This window comes from Heterodontus francisci, unplaced genomic scaffold (genome assembly GCF_036365525.1).
Source record: "Heterodontus francisci isolate sHetFra1 unplaced genomic scaffold, sHetFra1.hap1 HAP1_SCAFFOLD_845, whole genome shotgun sequence".
Classification (NCBI taxonomy): Eukaryota; Metazoa; Chordata; class Chondrichthyes; order Heterodontiformes; family Heterodontidae; genus Heterodontus; species Heterodontus francisci.
This window is the reverse complement of record NW_027141316.1, coordinates 20411-43754: the sequence shown is the minus strand read 5'-3', so window position 1 is coordinate 43754 and position 23344 is coordinate 20411. Positions and strand designations below refer to the sequence as shown.

The following is a 23344-nucleotide window of genomic DNA, read 5'->3' as shown; positions in this document are numbered from 1 at the left end:
CGAGGGAGTGCCGTGCTGTTGGGGGGTCAGTACCGAGGGAGCGCCGCACTGTCGGAGGGTCAGTACTGAGGGAGCGCCGCACTGTTGGGGGGTCAGTACCGAGGGAGCGCCGCACTGTCGGAGGGTCAGTACTGAGGGAGCGCCGCACTGTTGGGGGGTCAGTACCTGACCTACTTCGGAAATGCAACACCAAGGCAGAAATGGCAAAGAGTCCGCAGATGCCGAGTAGAGCCAGCGAGATCTTGGTCCATTTGGACCCAAGGACCTTCGAACCCTTCGAGGCTGCAGGAGAGAAAGAGAGGACGGTCAGAAGAAGGAAGTGTGGGGTGGGGGGGAGAGGGGTCAACCTCCCCCCAGGGTGCAGAGGGAGGGACAACAGGGGTGACATGTCTCCGAGCTTCCTCGAGGGTTGAGTCCCCGTTGAGCGAGTCGCTTCGAGCGCCGGTCCTACCCTCTTCATCGTCGGAGGGGAGCTTCTCCAGGCCTCTGCCTTCCCGTATGCCAACGTCGTCCATGAAATTCGACTGCATCCGGAGCATGCCGGCGGCGAGGGCCTCCGAGTCCCGCCTGTCGGTCACGGCCCCCGGCAGGCCCAGAGGCTTGCCCACGCTGTCTGATATGCCCATGCCCACCATCGTGCCCTCGTAGTCCTCGAGGTTCGGCACCGACTCCGGGCGCCGGACTGAGTCCTCGTCGGCCAGGTTCTCGGAATCGTCCTTCCCCGAACTCCGCTGAAGCACGGCCTTCTTGAGCTGCTTGAACTTGTCGGCCATTTTGATCTCTAGTCCCGCCACCCACCTTCGAGCAAAGTCCAACTACTGCTCATTGCAAACCCACTGTCACGTTAATGGAGGAAGTGGGGGGGGGCGGGGTTGTCGAACGATTGGGATTTCTGACCGTTTCGGTAATGAATGATCTTTCTAGAAATAAATTGATGGCCTTTTAAAGCAGACAATTGGAACGAGAAATGAATTCCTCTGAACAAAACTCCGAACAATGAACGGATTCGAGGGATAAGGAGCTTCCCACATTAAGTAACTTGTGTTAAACGTCACTGGACATTACAGTTAAATGAACTCGCACTAAGTTACGTGTGATCGAGTTGGACATTGACTGTTGGGCCTGTTACTCAAATATTCATCTCCAGTTCGTTCTGAATGAACCCTTTCATGAATAGCTGTGAATGGGGCTGTTTGTCGAACTTTTTTGATCTTCAATTATCACTCATTAAAATGATTGATTCAAATCCACAGATTATTAACAAGTAATTAATTCGTCGTTTCCCATTTAGTAAAAATATTTACTTAGAAATTATTCAATGAAATATATATTAGTTAAGATTACTTAAACTATTTGCACAATATTTAAGTTGATTCTTAATTAATTCGATGAATTAGTATCGCTGTTGTGAAAAGTATAATGACCGGGCAATATTAACGGGAGAGAAATATTTGAACTAATTAACTAATATTGCACAATCACGAGATTTTAGTTTAATTATTTAACGTAAAAGTGACAGTGTTTTTTAAACATGTTGACTGCCGACTGACATTAATTGTATAGTTAAGGATTATAACAATTAATAATTTAATATGATGGATTTTGATTTCATTAATAAAGAGGAATTTGTGATTACTAACAACTAAGTCAACTATCAAATTGTTCGATTTTAATTTATTAATTATTCGACAGATTAATTGTTAATGTACATTCACGATTGAACAGTCAGTGAATGCATATTTAGAGTGTCAATGAGGTTTATTAATGATGTATTATTTTGACTAATAACGGGACACATTAATGATAGATGATTGAGATTAATTGTGATAAATTAATGCAAGATTACAGAGATGAATCAATAATTAGACAGATTACAAATAGATTATTGAGATTGATGAATTATTAGATTACTGACAGATTATTGATGAATTATTAGATTATTGATGAATTATAGATTATTGATGAATTATTAGATTATTGATGAACTATTAGATTATTGACAGAATTATAGATTATTGATGGATTATTAGATTATTGATGAATTATTAGATTATTAATGAACTATTAGATTATTAATGAATTATTAGATTATTGATGAATTATTAGATTACTGATGAATTATTAGATTATTAATGAATTATTAGATTATTGATGAATTATTAGATTATTGATGAACTATTAGATTATTGATGAATTATTAGATTATTGATGAACTATTAGATTATTAATGAATTATTAGATTATTAATGAACTATTAGATTATTGATGAACTATTAGATTATTAATGAATTATTAGATTATTAATGAACTATTAGATTATTGATGAATTATTAGATTATTGATGAACTATTAGATTATTAATGAATTATTAGATTATTAATGAACTATTAGATTATTAATGAATTATTAGATTATTAATGAACTATTAGATTATTGATGAATTATTAGATTATTGATGAACTATTAGATTATTAATGAATTATTAGATTATTAATGAACTATTAGATTATTGATGAATTATTAGATTATTGATGAACTATTAGATTATTAATGAATTATTAGATTATTAATGAACTATTAGATTATTAATGAATTATTAGATTATTGATGAATTATTAGATTACTGATGAATTATTAGATTATTAATGAACTATTAGATTATTGATGAATTATTAGATTATTGATGAACTATTAGATTATTAATGAATTATTAGATTATTAATGAACTATTAGATTATTAATGAATTATTAGATTATTAATGAATTATTAGATTATTGATGAATTATTAGATTACTGATGAATTATTAGATTATTGATGAACTATTAGATTAATAATGAATTATTAGATTATTAATGAACTATTAGAGTATTAATGAATTATTAGATTATTAATGAACTATTAGATTATTAATGAATTATTAGATTATTGATGAATTATTAGATTATTAATGAATTATTAGATTATTGATGAACTATTAGATTACTGATGAATTATTAGATTATTAATGAACTATTAGATTATTAATGAATTATTAGATTATTGATGAACTATTAGATTATTAATGAATTATTAGATTATTGATGAATTATTAGATTATTAATGAATTATTAGATTATTGATGAACTATTAGATTAATAATGAATTATTAGATTATTAATGAACTATTAGATTATTAATGAATTATTAGATTATTGATGAATTATTAGATTATTAATGAATTATTAGATTATTGATGAACTATTAGATTACTGATGAATTATTAGATTATTAATGAACTATTAGATTATTAATGAATTATTAGATTATTGATGAATTTCTTTTGGGCCTCCTTATCTCGAGAGACAATGGATACGCGCCTGGAGGTGGTCAGTGGTTTGTGAAGCAGCGCCTGGAGTGGCTATAAAGGCCAATTCTGGAGTGACAGGCTCTTCCACAGGTGCTGCAGAGAAATTTGTTTGTTGGGGCTGTTGCACAGTTGGCTCTCCCCTTGCGCCTCTGTCTTTTTTCCTGCCAACTACTAAGTCTCTTCGACTCGCCACAATTTAGCCCTGTCTTTATGGCTGCCCGCCAGCTCTGGCGAATGCTGGCAACTGACTCCCACGACTTGTGATCAATGTCACACGATTTCATGTCGCGTTTGCAGACGTCTTTATAACGGAGACATGGACGGCCGGTGGGTCTGATACCAGTGGCGAGCTCGCTGTACAATGTGTCTTTGGGGATCCTGCCATCTTCCATGCGGCTCACATGGCCAAGCCATCTCAAGCGCCGCTGACTCAGTAGTGTGTATAAGCTGGGGATGTTGGCCGCTTCAAGGACTTCTGTGTTGGAGATATAGTCCTGCCACCTGATGCCAAGTATTCTCCGAAGGCAGCGAAGATGGAATGAATTGAGACGTCGCTCTTGGCTGGCATACGTTGTCCAGGCCTCGCTGCCGTAGAGCAAGGTACTGAGGACACAGGCCTGATACACTCGGACTTTTGTGTTCCGTGTCAGTGCGCCATTTTCCCACACTCTCTTGGCCAGTCTGAACATAGCAGTGGAAGCCTTACCCATGCGCTTGTTGATTTCTGCATCTAGAGACAGGTTACTGGTGATAGTTGAGCCTAGGTAGGTGAACTCTTGAACCACTTCCAGAGCGTGGTCGCCAATATTGATGGATGGAGCATTTCTGACATCCTGCCCCATGATGTTCGTTTTCTTGAGGCTGATGGTTAGGCCAAATTCATTGCAGGCAGACGCAAACCTGTCGATGAGACTCTGCAGGCATTCTTCAGTGTGAGATGTTAAAGCAGCATCGTCAGCAAAGAGGAGTTCTCTGATGAGGACTTTCCGTACTTTGGACTTCGCTCTTAGACGGGCAAGGTTGAACAACCTGCCCCCTGATCTTGTGTGGAGGAAAATTCCTTCTTCAGAGGATTTGAACGCATGTGAAAGCAGCAGGGAGAAGAAAATCCCAAAAAGTGTGGGTGCGAGAACACAGCCCTGTTTCACACCACTCAGGATAGGAAAGGGCTCTGATGAGGAGCCACCATGTTGAATTGTGCCTTTCATATTGTCATGGAATGAGGTGATGATACTTAGTAGCTTTGGTGGACATCCGATCTTTTCTAGTAGTCTGAAGAGACCACGTCTGCTGACGAGGTCAAAGGCTTTGGTGAGATCAATGAAAGCAATGTAGAGGGGCATCTGCTGTTCACGGCATTTCTCCTGTATCTGACGAAGGGAGAACAGCATGTCAATAGTCGATCTCTCTGCACGAAAGCCACACTGTGCCTCAGGGTAGACGCGCTCGGCCAGCTTCTGGAGCCTGTTCAGAGCGACTCGAGCAAAGACTTTCCCCACTATGCTGAGCAGGGAGATTCCACGGTAGTTGTTGCAGTCACCGCGGTCACCTTTGTTTTTATAGAGGGTGATGATGTTGGCATCGCGCATGTCCTGGGGTACTGCTCCCTCGTCCCAGCACAGGCATAGCAGTTCATGTAGTGCTGAGAGTATAGCAGGCTTGGCACTCTTGATTATTTCAGGGGTAATGCTGTCCTTCCCAGGGGCTTTTCCGCTGGCTAGGGAATCAATGGCATCACTGAGTTCCGATTTGGTTGGCTGTATGTCCAGCTCATCCATGACTGGTAGAGGCTGGGCTGCATTGAGGGCAGTCTCAGTGACAGCATTCTCCCTGGAGTACAGTTCTAGGTAGTGCTCAACCCAGCGGTCCATCTGTTTGCGTTGGTCAGTGATTATGTCCCCCGATTTAGATTTGAGGGGGGTGATCTTCTTGATGGTTGGCCCAAGAGCTCTCTTCATGCCATCATACATTCCTCTGATGTTTCCGGTGTCTGAGGCCAGCTGAATATGACTGCATAGGTGTTGCCAGTAGTCGTTTGCGCAACGCCTAGCTGTTCTTTGTGCAGTACTTCTGGCTGCTTTAAGTGCTGCGGATGTTAAATCGCTGGGGGCTTTCTTGTAGTTCAAAAGTGCAATGCGCTTAGCGGCTATGACAGGTTCCAGCTCTTCATTATGAGATTGAAACCAGTCTGCATTTCTCTTCGCACTTTTGCCGTAGGTGGTCAAAGCTGACTCATAGATGGCGTCTCTGATGTGGGCCCACTTGGTCTCAGCATCCCCTGTGGGAGTGTTTTGAAGGGCTGTTACAAGTGAATTTAGAAATTTTTGTAACAGCTGTGGGTGAGAAATTCTGCTCGTGTTGATGCGCGGGTGGCCCTTCTGCTTGGAATGATGCAACTTCTTTGGTCTGAGTCTAACCTTGCTGCACACCAGGGAGTGGTCGGTGTCGCAGTCCGCACTGTGGAAGCTGCGTGTGATTTGAACACTGTTTAAGGCGGCTCGCCTTGTGACAATGAGGTCTAGCTGGTGCCAACGCCGTGATCTTGGGTGCCTCCATGAAACCTGGTGACAGGGTTTAGTGTGAAAGAACGAGTTGGTGATGCAGAGGTTATGATAGGTACACAACTCAAGCAGTCTCTGCCCGTTCTCATTCATCCTTCCAACGCCATAGCGCCCAAGGCAGGAGGGCCATGAGTCATGGTCGGCCCCAACCCTGGCATTAAAGTCCCCCAGCAGGAATAGGTGTTCGGTGTTGGGGATGCTGCTAATGATGTTATGGAGTTGTTCATAGAACTGGTCTTTAGCTTCAGGTGCGGAACAGAGTGTTGGAGCATAGATGCTGAGTAGGTGTACTGGACCAGAGGTGGTGAGCAGTCGGATGGACAGTATGCGTTCCGAGCCATTTGAGGGAGGCTCTATCATGCTGATGAATTATTAGATTATTAATGAACTATTAGATTATTGATGAATTATTAGATTACTGATGAATTATTAGATTATTAATGAACTATTAGATTATTAATGAATTATTAGATTATTGATGAATTATTAGATTATTAATGAACTATTAGATTACTGATGAATTATTAGATTATTGATGAACTATTAGATTAATAATGAATTATTAGATTATTAATGAACTATTAGATTATTAATGAATTATTAGATTATTGATGAATTATTAGATTATTAATGAATTATTAGATTATTGATGAACTATTAGATTACTGATGAATTATTAGATTATTAATGAACTATTAGATTATTAATGAATTATTAGATTATTAATGAACTATTAGATTATTAATGAATTATTAGATTATTAATGAACTATTAGATTATTGATGAATTATTAGATTATTGATGAACTATTAGATTATTAATGAATTATTAGATTATTAATGAACTATTAGATTATTGATGAATTATTAGATTATTGATGAACTATTAGATTATTAATGAATTATTAGATTATTAATGAACTATTAGATTATTAATGAATTATTAGATTATTGATGAATTATTAGATTATTAATGAACTATTAGATTATTGATGAATTATTAGATTATTGATGAACTATTAGATTATTAATGAATTATTAGATTATTAATGAACTATTAGATTATTAATGAATTATTAGATTATTAATGAATTATTAGATTATTGATGAATTATTAGATTACTGATGAATTATTAGATTATTGATGAATTATTAGATTATTAATGAATTATTAGATTATTGATGAACTATTAGATTACTGATGAATTATTAGATTATTAATGAACTATTAGATTATTAATGAATTATTAGATTATTGATGAACTATTAGATTATTAATGAATTATTAGATTATTGATGAATTATTAGATTATTAATGAATTATTAGATTATTGATGAACTATTAGATTAATAATGAATTATTAGATTATTAATGAACTATTAGATTATTAATGAATTATTAGATTATTGATGAATTATTAGATTATTAATGAATTATTAGATTATTGATGAACTATTAGATTACTGATGAATTATTAGATTATTAATGAACTATTAGATTATTAATGAATTATTAGATTATTGATGAATTATTAGATTATTAATGAACTATTAGATTATTGATGAATTATTAGATTACTGATGAATTATTAGATTATTAATGAACTATTAGATTATTAATGAATTATTAGATTATTGATGAATTATTAGATTATTAATGAACTATTAGATTACTGATGAATTATTAGATTATTGATGAACTATTAGATTAATAATGAATTATTAGATTATTAATGAACTATTAGATTATTAATGAATTATTAGATTATTGATGAATTATTAGATTATTAATGAATTATTAGATTATTGATGAACTATTAGATTACTGATGAATTATTAGATTATTAATGAACTATTAGATTATTAATGAATTACTAGATTATTGATGAACTATTAGATTATTAATGAATTATTAGATTATTAATGAATTATTAGATTATTGATGAACTATTAGATTATTAATGAATTATTAGATTATTAATGAATTATTAGATTATTGATGAATTATTAGATTACTGATGAATTATTAGATTAATAATGAATTATTAGATTATTAATGAACTATTAGATTATTAATGAATTATTAGATTATTGATGAATTATTAGATTATTAATGAATTATTAGATTATTGATGAACTATTAGATTACTGATGAACTATTTGATTATTAATGAACTATTAGATTAATGAACTATATGATTATTAATGAACTATATGATTATTGATGAACTATTAGATTATTAATGAACTATATGATTATTAATGAACTATTAGATTAATGAACTATATGATTATTAATGAACTATTAGATTATTAATGAACTATTTGATTATTGATGAACTATATGATTATTAATGAACTATATGAATTATTGATGAACTATATGATTATTAATGAACTATATGATTATTGATGAACTATTTGATTATTAATGAACTATATGATTATTGATGAACTATTTGATTATTAATGAACTATTAGATTATTAATGAATTATTAGATTATTAATGAACGATATGATTATTGATGAACTATATGATTATTGATGAACTATATGATTATTAATGAACTATTAGATTATTAATGAATTATTAGATTATTAATGAACTATATGATTATTGATGAACTATTTGATTATTAATGAACTATATGATTATTGATGAACTATATGATTATTAATGAACTATATGAATTATTAATGACCTATATGATTATTGATGAACTATTTGATTATTAATGAACTATATGATTATTGATGAACTATATGATTATTAATGAACTATATGAATTATTAATGAACTATATGATTATTGATGAACTATTTGATTATTAATGAACTATATGATTATTAATGAACTATATGAATTATTAATGAACTATATGATTATTAATGAACTATTAGATTATTAATGAACTATATGATTATTAATGAACTATTAGATTATTAATGAACTATTTGATTATTAATGAACTATATGATTATTGATGAACTATATGATTATGAATGAACTATATGAATTATTAATGAACTATATGATTATTAATGAACTATTAGATTATTAATGAACTATATGATTATTAATGAACTATATGATTATTGATGAACTATATGATTATTGATGAACTATTAGATTATTAATGAACTATATGATTATTGATGAACTATATGATTATTGATGAACTATATGATTATTAATGAACTATTAGATTAATGAACTATATGATTATTGATGAACTATTAGATTATTAATGAACTATTAGATTATTAATGAACTATATGATTATTGATGAACTATATGATTATTGATGAACTATATGATTATTAATTATTATTAGATTATTGATGAACTATTAGATTATTAATGAACTATATGATTATTGATGAACTATTAGATTATTGATGAACTATTAGATTATTAATGAACTATATGAATTATTAAATATTATTAATGAATTATTAGATTATTGATGAACTATATGATTATTGATGAACTATTAGATTATTAATGAACTATTAGATTATTAATGAACTATATGATTATTGATGAACTATTAGATTATTAATGAACTATATGATTATTGATGAACTATATGATTATTGATGAACTATTAGATTATTAATGAACTATATGATTATTAATGAACTATATGATTATTGATGAACTATTAGATTATTAATGAACTATATGATTATTAATGAACTATATGATTATTGATGAACTATATGATTATTGATGAACTATTAGATTATTAATGAACTATATGATTAATTAACTATATGATTATTGATGAACTATTAGATTATTAATGAACTATATGATTATTGATGAACTATATGATTATTGATGAACTATTAGATTATTAATGAACTATATGATTATTAATGAACTATATGATTATTGATGAACTATATGATTATTGATGAACTATTAGATTATTAATGAACTATATGATTATTGATGAACTATATGATTATTGATGAACTATTAGATTATTAATGATCTATATGATTAATGAACTATATGATTATTGATGAACTATTAGATTATTAATGAACTATATGATTATTGATGAACTATATGATTATTGATGAACTATTAGATTATTAATGAACTATATGATTATTAATGAACTATATGATTATTGATGAACTATATGATTATTGATGAACTATTAGATTATTAATGAACTATATGATTAATGAACTATATGATTATTGATGAACTATTAGATTATTAATGAACTATATGATTATTGATGAACTATATGATTATTAATGAACTATTAGATTAATGAACTATATGATTATTGATGAACTATATGATTATTGATGAACTATTAGATTATTAATGAACTATATGATTATTGATGAACTATATGATTAATGAACTATATGATTATTAATGAACTATTAGATTATTAATGAACTATATGATTATTGATGAACTATATGATTAATGAACTATATGATTATTGATGAACTATTAGATTATTGATGAACTATATGATTATTGATGAACTATATGATTATTGATGAACTATTAGATTATTGATGAACTATATGATTATTGATGATCTATATGATTATTGATGAACTATATGATTATTAATGAACTATTTGATTATTGATGAACTATATGATTATTGATGAACTATATGATTATTAATGAACTATATGATTATTGATGAACTATATGATTATTAATGAACTATTATATTATTAATGAACTATATGATTATTAATGAACTATTCGATTATTAATGAACTATCAGATTAATGAACTATATGATTATTAATGAACTATTAGATTATTAATGAACTATATGATTATTGATGAACTATATGATTATTGATGAACTATTAGATTATTAATGAACTATATGATTATTGATGAACTATATGATTATTAATGAACTATTAGATTATTGATGAACTATTAGATTATTAATGAACTATATGATTATTGATGAACTATTAGATTATTGATGAACTATATGATTATTAATGAACTATATGATTATTAATGAACTATTTGATTATTGATGAACTATATGATTATTAATGAACTATATGATTATTGATGAACTATATGATTATTAATGAACTATTATATTATTAATGAACTATATGATTATTAATGAACTATTCGATTATTAATGAACTATCAGATTAATGAACTATATGATTATTAATGAACTATTAGATTATTAATGAACTATATGATTATTAATGAACTATATGATTATTGATGAACTATATGATTATTGATGATCTATATGATTATTGATGAACTATATGATTATTAATGAACTATTTGATTATTGATGAACTATATGATTATTAATGAACTATATGATTATTAATGAACTATTTGATTATTGATGAACTATATGATTATTAATGAACTATATGATTATTGATGAACTATATGATTATTAATGAACTATTATATTATTAATGAACTATATGATTATTAATGAACTATTCGATTATTAATGAACTATCAGATTAATGAACTATATGATTATTAATGAACTATTAGATTATTAATGAACTATATGATTATTAATGAACTATATGATTATTGATGAACTATATGATTATTGATGATCTATATGATTATTGATGAACTATATGATTATTAATGAACTATTAGATTATTGATGAACTATTAGATTATTAATGAACTATATGATTATTGATGAACTATTAGATTATTGATGAACTATATGATTATTAATGAACTATATGATTATTAATGAACTATTTGATTATTGATGAACTATATGATTATTAATGAACTATATGATTATTGATGAACTATATGATTATTAATGAACTATTATATTATTAATGAACTATATGATTATTAATGAACTATTCGATTATTAATGAACTATCAGATTAATGAACTATATGATTATTAATGAACTATTAGATTATTAATGAACTATATGATTATTAATGAACTATATGATTATTGATGAACTATATGATTATTGATGATCTATATGATTATTGATGAACTATATGATTATTAATGAACTATTAGATTATTGATGAACTATTAGATTATTAATGAACTATATGATTATTGATGAACTATTAGATTATTGATGAACTATATGATTATTAATGAACTATATGATTATTAATGAACTATTTGATTATTGATGAACTATATGATTATTAATGAACTATATGATTATTGATGAACTATATGATTATTAATGAACTATTATATTATTAATGAACTATATGATTATTAATGAACTATTCGATTATTAATGAACTATCAGATTAATGAACTATATGATTATTAATGAACTATTAGATTATTAATGAACTATATGATTATTAATGAACTATATGATTATTGATGAACTATATGATTATTGATGATCTATATGATTATTGATGAACTATATGATTATTAATGAACTATTTGATTATTGATGAACTATATGATTATTGATGAACTATATGATTATTAATGAACTATATGATTATTGATGAACTATATGATTATTAATGAACTATTTGATTATTGATGAACTATATGATTATTGATGAACTATATGATTATTAATGAACTATATGATTATTGATGAACTATATGATTATTGATGAACTATATGATTATTAATGAACTATATGATTATTGATGAACTATATGATTATTAATGAACTATTATATTATTAATGAACTATATGATTATTAATGAACTATTCGATTATTAATGAACTATCAGATTAATGAACTATATGATTATTAATGAACTATTAGATTATTAATGAACTATATGATTATTGATGAACTATATGATTATTGATGAACTATTAGATTATTAATGAACTATATGATTATTGATGAACTATATGATTATTAATGAACTATTAGATTATTGATGAACTATTAGATTATTAATGAACTATATGATTATTGATGAACTATTAGATTATTGATGAACTATATGATTATTAATGAACTATATGATTATTAATGAACTATTTGATTATTGATGAACTATATGATTATTAATGAACTATATGATTATTGATGAACTATATGATTATTAATGAACTATTATATTATTAATGAACTATATGATTATTAATGAACTATTCGATTATTAATGAACTATCAGATTAATGAACTATATGATTATTAATGAACTATTAGATTATTAATGAACTATATGATTATTAATGAACTATATGATTATTGATGAACTATATGATTATTGATGATCTATATGATTATTGATGAACTATATGATTATTAATGAACTATTTGATTATTGATGAACTATATGATTATTGATGAACTATATGATTATTAATGAACTATATGATTATTGATGAACTATATGATTATTAATGAACTATTATATTATTAATGAACTATATGATTATTAATGAACTATTCGATTATTAATGAACTATCAGATTAATGAACTATATGATTATTAATGAACTATTAGATTATTAATGAACTATTCGATTATTAATGAACTATCAGATTAATGAACTATATGATTATTAATGAACTATATGATTATTGATGAACTATTCGATTATTAATGAACTATATGATTATTGATGAACTATATGATTATTAATGAACTATATGATTATTAATGAACTATATGATTATTGATGAACTATATGATTATTAATGAACTATATGATTATTGATGAACTATTAGATTAATGAACTATATGAATTATTAATTATTATTCATTATTATTAATGAATTATTAGACAGATCACTGCTGGATTCTTCCTCATTAATAAACACACATTCCAATCTCTCTCTCAATCCATTCGATTCCCAATTGGATGAATCCGGATGAATTATTCTGCAGATCAATGAGGATCAGTTTAAAGCTGCTGCTTCCCCCTCGTCCTGCCGCCGCTCCAGCCCCTCGCTGCCTCAACAACCTCCTCCCGGCAGGCCCAGCCTCAGGCCTCGGCCTCTCCCAGCCGCTCCGGGCGCGCTCAGGCACTCGCTCCGCCGCCTGGCTCAGAGCAACCGGGCCCTCAGGGCCGCCATCTTGGGAAAGGAAAGGGCAGGAAGTGGAGGGGAGAGACCCGGAAGCGATACCAGGGCTGGGCAGAGTTCAGGCGATGACGTCAAGGGAGGAGACAATGAGCATCACGTGATATCTGGGCTGGGACACACACAATGTGACAGCACAGAGTCTATATCCATATTAATGTATTTAATAATAACTGGAGAGTCAATGTGACAGCACAGAGTCTATATCCATATTAATGTATTAAATAATAACTGGAGAGTCAATGTGACAGCACAGAGTCTATATCCATATTAATGTATTAAATAATAACTGGAGAGTCAATGTGACAGCACAGAGTCTATATCCATATTAATGTATTTAATAATAACTGGAGAGTCAATGCGACAGCACAGAGTCTATATCCATATTAATGTATTTAATAATAACTGGAGAGTCAATGTGACAGCACAGAGTCTATATCCGTATTAATGTATTTAATAATAACTGGAGAGTCAATGTGACAGCACAGAGTCTATATCCACATTAATGTATTTAATAATAACTGGAGAGTCAATGTGACAGCACAGAGTCTATATCCATATTAATGTATTTAATAATAACTGGAGAGTCAATGTGACAGCACAGAGTCTATATCCATATTAATGTATTTAATAATAACTGGAGAGTCAATGTGACAGCACAGAGTCTATATCCGTATTAATGTATTTAATAATAACTGGAGAGTCAATGTGACAGCACAGAGTCTATATCCGTATTAATGTATTTAATAATAACTGGAGAGTCAATGTGACAGCACAGAGTCTATATCCATATTAATGTATTAAATAATAACTGGAGAGTCAATGTGACAGCACAGAGTCTATATCCATATTAATGTATTTAATAATAACTGGAGAGTCAATGTGACAGCACAGAGTCTATATCCGTATTAATGTATTTAATAATAACTGGAGAGTCAATGCGACGGCACAGAGTCTATATCCGTATTAATGTATTTAATAATAACTGGAGAGTCAATGTGACAGCACAGAGTCTATATCCGTATTAATGTATTTAATAATAACTGGAGAGTCAATGTGACAGCACAGAGTCTATATCCGTATTAATGTATTTAATAATAACTGGAGAGTCAATGCGACGGCACAGAGTCTATATCCGTATTAATGTATTTAATAATAACTGGAGAGTCAATGTGACAGCACAGAGTCTATATCCGTATTAATGTATTTAATAATAACTGGAGAGTCAATGTGACAGCACAGAGTCTATATCCGTATTAATGTATTTAATAATAACTGGAGAGTCAATGTGACAGCACAGAGTCTATATCCACATTAATGTATTTAATAATAACTGGAGAGTCAATGTGACAGCACAGAGTCTATATCCATATTAATGTATTAAATAATAACTGGAGAGTCAATGTGACAGCAGAGTCTATATCCATATTAATGTATTTAATAATAACTGGAGAGTCAATGTGACAGCACAGAGTCTATATCCATATTAATGTATTTAATAATAACTGGAGAGTCAATGTGACAGCACAGAGTCTATATCCACATTAATGTATTTAATAATAACTGGAGAGTCAATGTGACAGCACAGAGTCTATATCCATATTAATGTATTAAATAATAACTGGAGAGTCAATGTGACAGCACAGAGTCTATATCCACATTAATGTATTTAATAATAACTGGAGAGTCAATGTGACAGCACAGAGTCTATATCCATATTAATGTATTAAATAATAACTGGAGAGTCAATGTGACAGCAGAGTCTATATCCACATTAATGTATTTAATAATAACTGGAGAGTCAATGTGACAGCACAGAGTCTATATCCGTATTAATGTATTTAATAATAACTGGAGAGTCAATGTGACAGCACAGAGTCTATATCCGTATTAATGTATTTAATAATAACTGGAGAGTCAATGTGACAGCACAGAGTCTATATCCATATTAATGTATTTAATAATAACTGGAGAGTCAATGTGACAGCACAGAGTCTATATCCATATTAATGTATTTAATAATAACTGGAGAGTCAATGTGACAGCACAGAGTCTATATCCATATTAATGTATTTAATAATAACTGGAGAGTCAATGCGACAGCACAGAGTCTATATCCACATTAATGTATTTAATAATAACTGGAGAGACAATGTGACAGCACAGAGTCTATATCCATATTAATGTATTTAATAATAACTGGAGAGACAATGTGACAGCACAGAGTCTATATCCATATTAATGTATTTAATAATAACTGGAGAGTCAATGTGACAGCACAGAGTCTATATCCGTATTAATGTATTTAATAATAACTGGAGAGTCAATGTGACAGCACAGAGTCTATATCCATATTAATGTATTTAATAATAACTGGAGAGTCAATGTGACAGCACAGAGTCTATATCCGTATTAATGTATTTAATAATAACTGGAGAGTCAATGTGACAGTACAGAGTCTATATCCATATTAATGTATTTAATAATAACTGGAGAGACAATGTGACAGCACAGAGTCTATATCCATATTAATGTATTTAATAATAACTGGAGAGTCAATGTGACAGCACAGAGTCTATATCCATATTAATGTATTTAATAATAACTGGAGAGTCAATGTGACAGCAGAGTCTATATCCATATTAATGTATTTAATAATAACTGGAGAGTCAATGTGACAGCACAGAGTCTATATCCATATTAATGTATTAAATAATAACTGGAGAGTCAATGTGACAGCACAGAGTCTATATCCATATTAATGTATTTAATAATAACTGGAGAGTCAATGTGACAGCACAGAGTCTATATCCATATTAATGTATTTAATAATAACTGGAGAGTCAATGTGACAGCACAGAGTCTATATCCATATTAATGTATTAAATAATAACTGGAGAGTCAATGTGACAGCACAGAGTCTATATCCATATTAATGTATTTAATAATAACTGGAGAGTCAATGTGACAGCACAGAGTCTATATCCATATTAATGTATTTAATAATAACTGGAGAGTCAATGTGACAGCACAGAGTCTATATCCATATTAATGTATTAAATAATAACTGGAGAGTCAATGTGACAGCACAGAGTCTATATCCATATTAATGTATTTAATAATAACTGGAGAGACAATGTGACAGCACAGAGTCTATATCCATATTAATGTATTAAATAATAACTGGAGAGTCAATGTGACAGCACAGAGTCTATATCCATATTAATGTATTTAATAATAACTGGAGAGTCAATGTGACAGCACAGAGTCTATATCCATATTAATGTATTTAATAATAACTGGAGAGTCAATGTGACAGCACAGAGTCTATATCCGTATTAATGTATTTAATAATAACTGGAGAGTCAATGTGACAGCACAGAGTCTATATCCGTATTAATGTATTTAATAATAACTGGAGAGTCAATGTGACAGCACAGAGTCTATATCCATATTAATGTATTTAATAATAACTGGAGAGTCAATGTGACAGCACAGAGTCTATATCCATATTAATGTATTAAATAATAACTGGAGAGTCAATGTGACAGCAGAGTCTATATCCATATTAATGTATTTAATAATAACTGGAGAGTCAATGTGACAGCACAGAGTCTATATCCATATTAATGTATTTAATAATAACTGGAGAGTCAATGTGACAGCAGAGAGTCTATATCCATATTAATGTATTTAATAATAACTGGAGAGTCAATGTGACAGCACAGAGTCTATATCCATATTAATGTATTTAATAATAACTGGAGAGTCAATGTGACAGCACAGAGTCTATATCCGTATTAATGTATTTAATAATAACTGGAGAGTCAATGTGACAGCACAGAGTCTATATCCATATTAATGTATTTAATAATAACTGGAGAGTCAATGTGACAGCACAGAGTCTATATCCATATTAATGTATTAAATAATAACTGGAGAGTCAATGTGACAGCACAGAGTCTATATCCGTATTAATGTATTTAATAATAACTGGAGAGTCAATGTGACAGCACAGAGTCTATATCCATATTAATGTATTTAATAATAACTGGAGAGTCAATGTGACAGCAGAGAGTCTATATCCATATTAATGTATTTAATAATAACTGGAGAGTCAATGTGACAGCACAGAGTCTATATCCATATTAATGTATTTAATAATAACTGGAGAGTCAATGTGACAGCACAGAGTCTATATCCGTATTAATGTATTTAATAATAACTGGAGAGTCAATGTGACAGCACAGAGTCTATATCCATATTAATGTATTTAATAATAACTGGAGAGTCAATGTGACAGCAGAGAGTCTATATCCATATTAATGTATTTAATAATAACTGGAGAGTCAATGTGACAGCACAGAGTCTATATCCATATTAATGTATTTAATAATAACTGGAGAGTCAATGTGACAGCACAGAGTCTATATCCATATTAATGTATTTAATAATAACTGGAGAGTCAATGTGACAGCACAGAGTCTATATCCATACTAATGTATTTAATAATAACTGGAGAGTCAATGTGACAGCACAGAGTCTATATCCATATTAATGTATTTAATAATAACTGGAGAGTCAATGTGACAGCACAGAGTCTATATCCATATTAATGTATTTAATAATAACTGGAGAGTCAATGTGACAGCACAGAGTCTATATCCATATTAATGTATTTAATAATAACTGGAGAGTCAATGTGACAGCACAGAGTCTATATCCATATTAATGTATTTAATAATAACTGGAGAGTCAATGTGACAGCACAGAGTCTATATCCATATTAATGTATTTAATAATAACTGGAGAGTCAATGTGACAGCACAGAGTCTATATCCGTATTAATGTATTAAATAATAACTGGAGAGTCAATGTGACAGCACAGAGTCTATATCCATATTAATGTATTTAATAATAACTGGAGAGTCAATGTGACAGCACAGAGTCTATATCCGTATTAATGTATTAAATAATAACTGGAGAGTCAATGTGACAGCACAGAGTCTATATCCATATTAATGTATTTAATAATAACTGGAGAGTCAATGCGACAGCACAGAGTCTATATCCGTATTAATGTATTTAATAATAACTGGAGAGTCAATGCGACAGCACAGAGTCTATATCCATATTAATGTATTTAATAATAACTGGAGAGTCAATGTGACAGCACAGAGTCTATATCCATATTAATGTATTTAATAATAACTGGAGAGTCAATGTGACAGCACAGAGTCTATATCCATATTAATGTATTTAATAATAACTGGAGAGTCAATGTGACAGCACAGAGTCTATATCCATATTAATGTATTTAATAATAACTGGAGAGTCAATGCGACAGCACAGAGTCTATATCCATATTAATGTATTAAATAATAACTGGAGAGTCAATGCGACAGCACAGAGTCTATATCCATATTAATGTATTTAATAATAACTGGAGAGTCAATGCGACAGCACAGAGTCTATATCCATATTAATGTATTTAATAATAACTGGAGAGTCAATGCGACAGCACAGAGTCTATATCCGTATTAATGTATTTAATAATAACTGGAGAGTCAATGCGACAGCACAGAGTCTATATCCATATTAATGTATTTAATAATAACTGGAGAGTCAATGTGACAGCACAGAGTCTATATCCATATTAATGTATTTAATAATAACTGGAGAGTCAATGTGACAGCACAGAGTCTATATCCATATTAATGTATTTAATAATAACTGGAGAGTCAATGCGACAGCACAGAGTCTATATCCATATTAATGTATTTAATAATAACTGGAGAGTCAATGCGACAGCACAGAGTCGATCTCCATGTTCATGTATTTAATAATAACTGGAGACTCAGTGCAACAGCACCGGGTCTGTTTCTCCTGGGACTGCGGGTTTTATCCCTCCTGGGACTGCCGGAATCGCGCCCTCCTGGGACTGCGTGTATCACCCCCTCCTCAGACTGCAGGTATCTCTCCGTCCTGGGACTGCGGGTATCTCCCCCTCCTGGGACTGCGGGTATCTCCCCTTCCTGAGACTGCGGGTAAATCCACCTCCTGAGACCGCGGGTATCTCCCCCTCCTGGGACCGCGGGTATCTCCCCCTCCTGGGACCGCGGGTATCACCCCCTCCTGGGACCGCGGGTATCACCCCCTCCTGGGACCGCGGGTATCTTCCCCTCCTGCGACTGCCGGTATCTTCCCCTCCTGCGACTGCCGGTATCTCCCCCTCCTGGGACTGCGGGTATCTCCCCCTCCTGCGACTGCCGGTATCTCTCCCTCCTGCGACTGCCGGTATCTCCCCCTCCTGGGACTGCGGGTATCTCTCCCTCCCGGGACTGCGGGTATCTCCCCCTCCTGGGACTGCGGGTATCTCCCCATCCTGGGACTGCAGGTATCGCCCCCTCCTGGGACTGCAGGTATCTCTCCCTCCTGGGATTGCGGTTATCTCCCCCTCCTGGGACTGCAGGTATCTCTCCCTCCTGGGACTGCAGGTATCTCCCCATCCTGGGACTGCAGGTATCTCCCCCTCCTGGGACTGCCGATATCTCCCCCTCCTGGGACTGCGGGTAAATCCCCTTCCTGAGCCTGCAGGTAAATCCCCCTCCTGAGACCGCAGGTATCACCCCCTGCTGGGACTGCGGGTATCTCCCACTCCTGAGACTGCAGGTATCTCTCCCTCCTGGGATTGCGGTTATCTCCCCCTCCTGGGACTGCAGGTATCTCTCCCTCCTGGGACTGCAGGTATCTCCCCATCCTGCGACTGCAGGTATCTCCCCCTCCTGGGACTGCCGATATCTCCCCCTCCTGGGACTGCGGGTAAATCCCCTTCCTGAGCCTGCAGGTAAATCCCCCTCCTGAGACCGCAGGTATCACCCCCTGCTGGGACTGCGGGTATCTCCCACTCCTGGGACTGCGGGTATCTTCCCATCGTGGAACTGCGGGTATCTCCCCATCCTGGGACTGCGGGTCTCTCCTCCTCCTGGACTGCAGGTAGCTCCCCCTCCTCAGGGAGCAGGTGTCTCCCCCTCGTGGACATTCTTCCACAGTTCAGCGCGCTGTCATTACTGACCCTCCGACAGTGCGGCGCACCCTCAATACTGGCCCTCCGACAGTGCCGCACTCCCTCAGTACTGACCCTCCGACAATGCAGCACTCCCTCAGTACTGGCCCTCCGACAGTGCGGCACTCCCTCAGTACTGACCCTCTGACAGTGCAGCTCTCCCTCAGTACTGACCCTCCGACAGTGCGGCGCACCCTCAATACTGGCCCTCCGACAGTGCCGCACTCCCTCAGTACTGACCCTCCGACAATGCAGCACTCCCTCAGTACTGGCCCTCCGACAGTGTGGCGCTCCCTCAGTACTGACCCTCTGACAGTGCAGCTCTCCCTCAGTACTGACCCTCCCACAGTGCGGCGCTCCCTCAGTACTGACCCTCCGACAATGAGGCACTCCCTCAGTACTGAACCTCCGACAGTGCAGCTCTCCCTCAGTACTGACCCTCCGACAGTGCGACACTCCCTCAGTACTGACCCGACGACAGTGCGACGCTTCCTCAGTACTGACCCTCCGACAGCGCGGTGCTCCCTCAGTACTGACCCCCCGACAGTGCGGCCCTCCGTCAGTACTGACCCCCCTGACAGTGCGGCGCTCCCACAGTAATGACCCTCCTAAAGTGCTGCGCTCCCTCCCCACTGACCCTCTGACAGTGCAGCACTCCCTCAGTACTGACCCCCCGACAGTGCGGCGCTCCCTCAGCACTGACCCTCCCACAGCACGGTGCTCCCTCAGTACTGACCCTCCGACAGTGCGCCGCTCCATCAGTAATGACCCTCCGACAGTGCGACGCTCCCTCAGTTCTGACCCTCCGACAGTGCGGCACTCCCTCAGTACTGACCGCCCGCCAGTGCAACGCTCCCTCAGCACTGACCCTCCAACAGTGCGATGCTCCCTCAGTCCTGACCTGACAGTGCAGCGCTCCCACGGTAATGACCCTCCGACAGTGCGACACTCCCTCAGTCCTGACCCCCCGACAGTGCAGCACTCCCTCAGTACTGACCCTCCGACAATGCAGCTCTCTCTCAGTACTGACCCTCTGACAATACGGCACTCTCTCAGCACTGACCCTCCCACAATGCGGCGCTCTCTCAGTACTGACCCTCCGACAGTGCAGCACTCCCTCAGTACTGACCCTCCGACAATGCGGCGCTCCCTCAGTACTGACCCTCCGACAATGTGGCGCTCTCTCTGTACTGACCCCCCCGACAGTGCAGCACTCCCTCAGTACTGACCCTCCGACAATGCGGCGCTCTCTCCGTATTGACCCTCCGACAATGCGGCGCTCTCTCAGTACTGACCCTCCGACAATGCGGCGCTCTCTCCGTACTGACCCTCCGACAATGCGGCGCTCTCTCAGTACTGACCCTCCGACAGTGCGGCTCTCCCTCAGTACTGACCCTCCAACAGTGCAGCGCTCCCTCAGTACTGACCCTCCGACAATGCGGCGCTCCCTCAGTACTGACCCTCCGACAGTGCTGCGCTCCCTCAGTACTGACCCTTCGACAGTGCCGCGCTCCCTCAGTACTGATCCTCCAACAGTGCAGCGCTCCCTCAGTACTGACCCTCCGACAATGCGGCGCTCCCTCAGTACTGACCCTCCGACAGTGCCGCGCTCCCTCAGTACTGACCCTCCGACAGTGCCGCGCTCCCTCAGTACTGACCCTCCGACAGTGCAGCACTCCCTCAGTACTGACCCTCCGACAGTGCGGCGCTCCCTCAGTACTGACCCTCCGACAATGCGGCGCTCCCTCAGTACTGACCCTCCGACAGTGCGGCACTCCCTCAGTACTGATCCTCCGACAGTGTGACACTCCCTCAGTACTGACCTTCCGACAGTGCGGCGCTCCCTCAGTACTGATCCTCCGACAGTGCGACACTCCCTCAGTACTGATCCTCCGACAGTGCGACACTCCCTCTTTACTGACCCTCCGACAGTGCCGCACTCCCTCAGTACTGATCCTCCGACAGTGCGACACTCCCTCAGTACTGACCTTCCGACAGTGCGGCGCTCCCTCAATACTGACCCTCTGACAGTGCTGCGCTCCCTCAGTACTGATCCTCCGACAGTGCGACACTCCCTCAGTACTGACCCTCCGACAGTGCCGCGCTCCCTCAGTACTGACCCTCCGACAGTGCCGCGCTCCCTCAGTACTGACCCTCCGACAATGCGGCGCTCTCTCCGTACTGACCCTCCGACAATGCGGCGCTCTCTCCGTACTGACCCTCCGACAGTGCAGCTCTCCCTCAGTACTGACCCTCCAACAGTGCAGCGCTCCCTCAGTACTGACCCTCCGACAATGCGGCGCTCC

The 23344-nt window shown here is 34.9% G+C and overlaps 1 protein-coding gene across 2 annotated transcripts in view; it reads right to left on the bottom strand.

Moving 5' to 3' along the window:
* Positions 1-13991, bottom strand: part of LOC137362766 (C-type lectin domain family 4 member E-like) — a 71660-nt gene extending 57669 nt beyond the window's left edge. The window contains exons 1-3 of one of the 2 annotated variants that reach the window (XM_068027011.1): positions 13714-13991; positions 452-920; positions 166-282 (exon numbers count right to left, since the gene is read on the bottom strand). In XM_068027011.1, the coding sequence (XP_067883112.1) occupies positions 166-282; positions 452-773 (439 nt within the window). In that variant the 5' untranslated portion in view covers positions 774-920; positions 13714-13991. Of the gene's footprint in view, positions 1-165; positions 283-451; positions 1348-13713 lie in introns of those variants that run through there. The other variant, XM_068027012.1, reaches the window with a different exon arrangement.
* Between the last annotated feature and the right edge of the window lie 9353 nt (positions 13992-23344).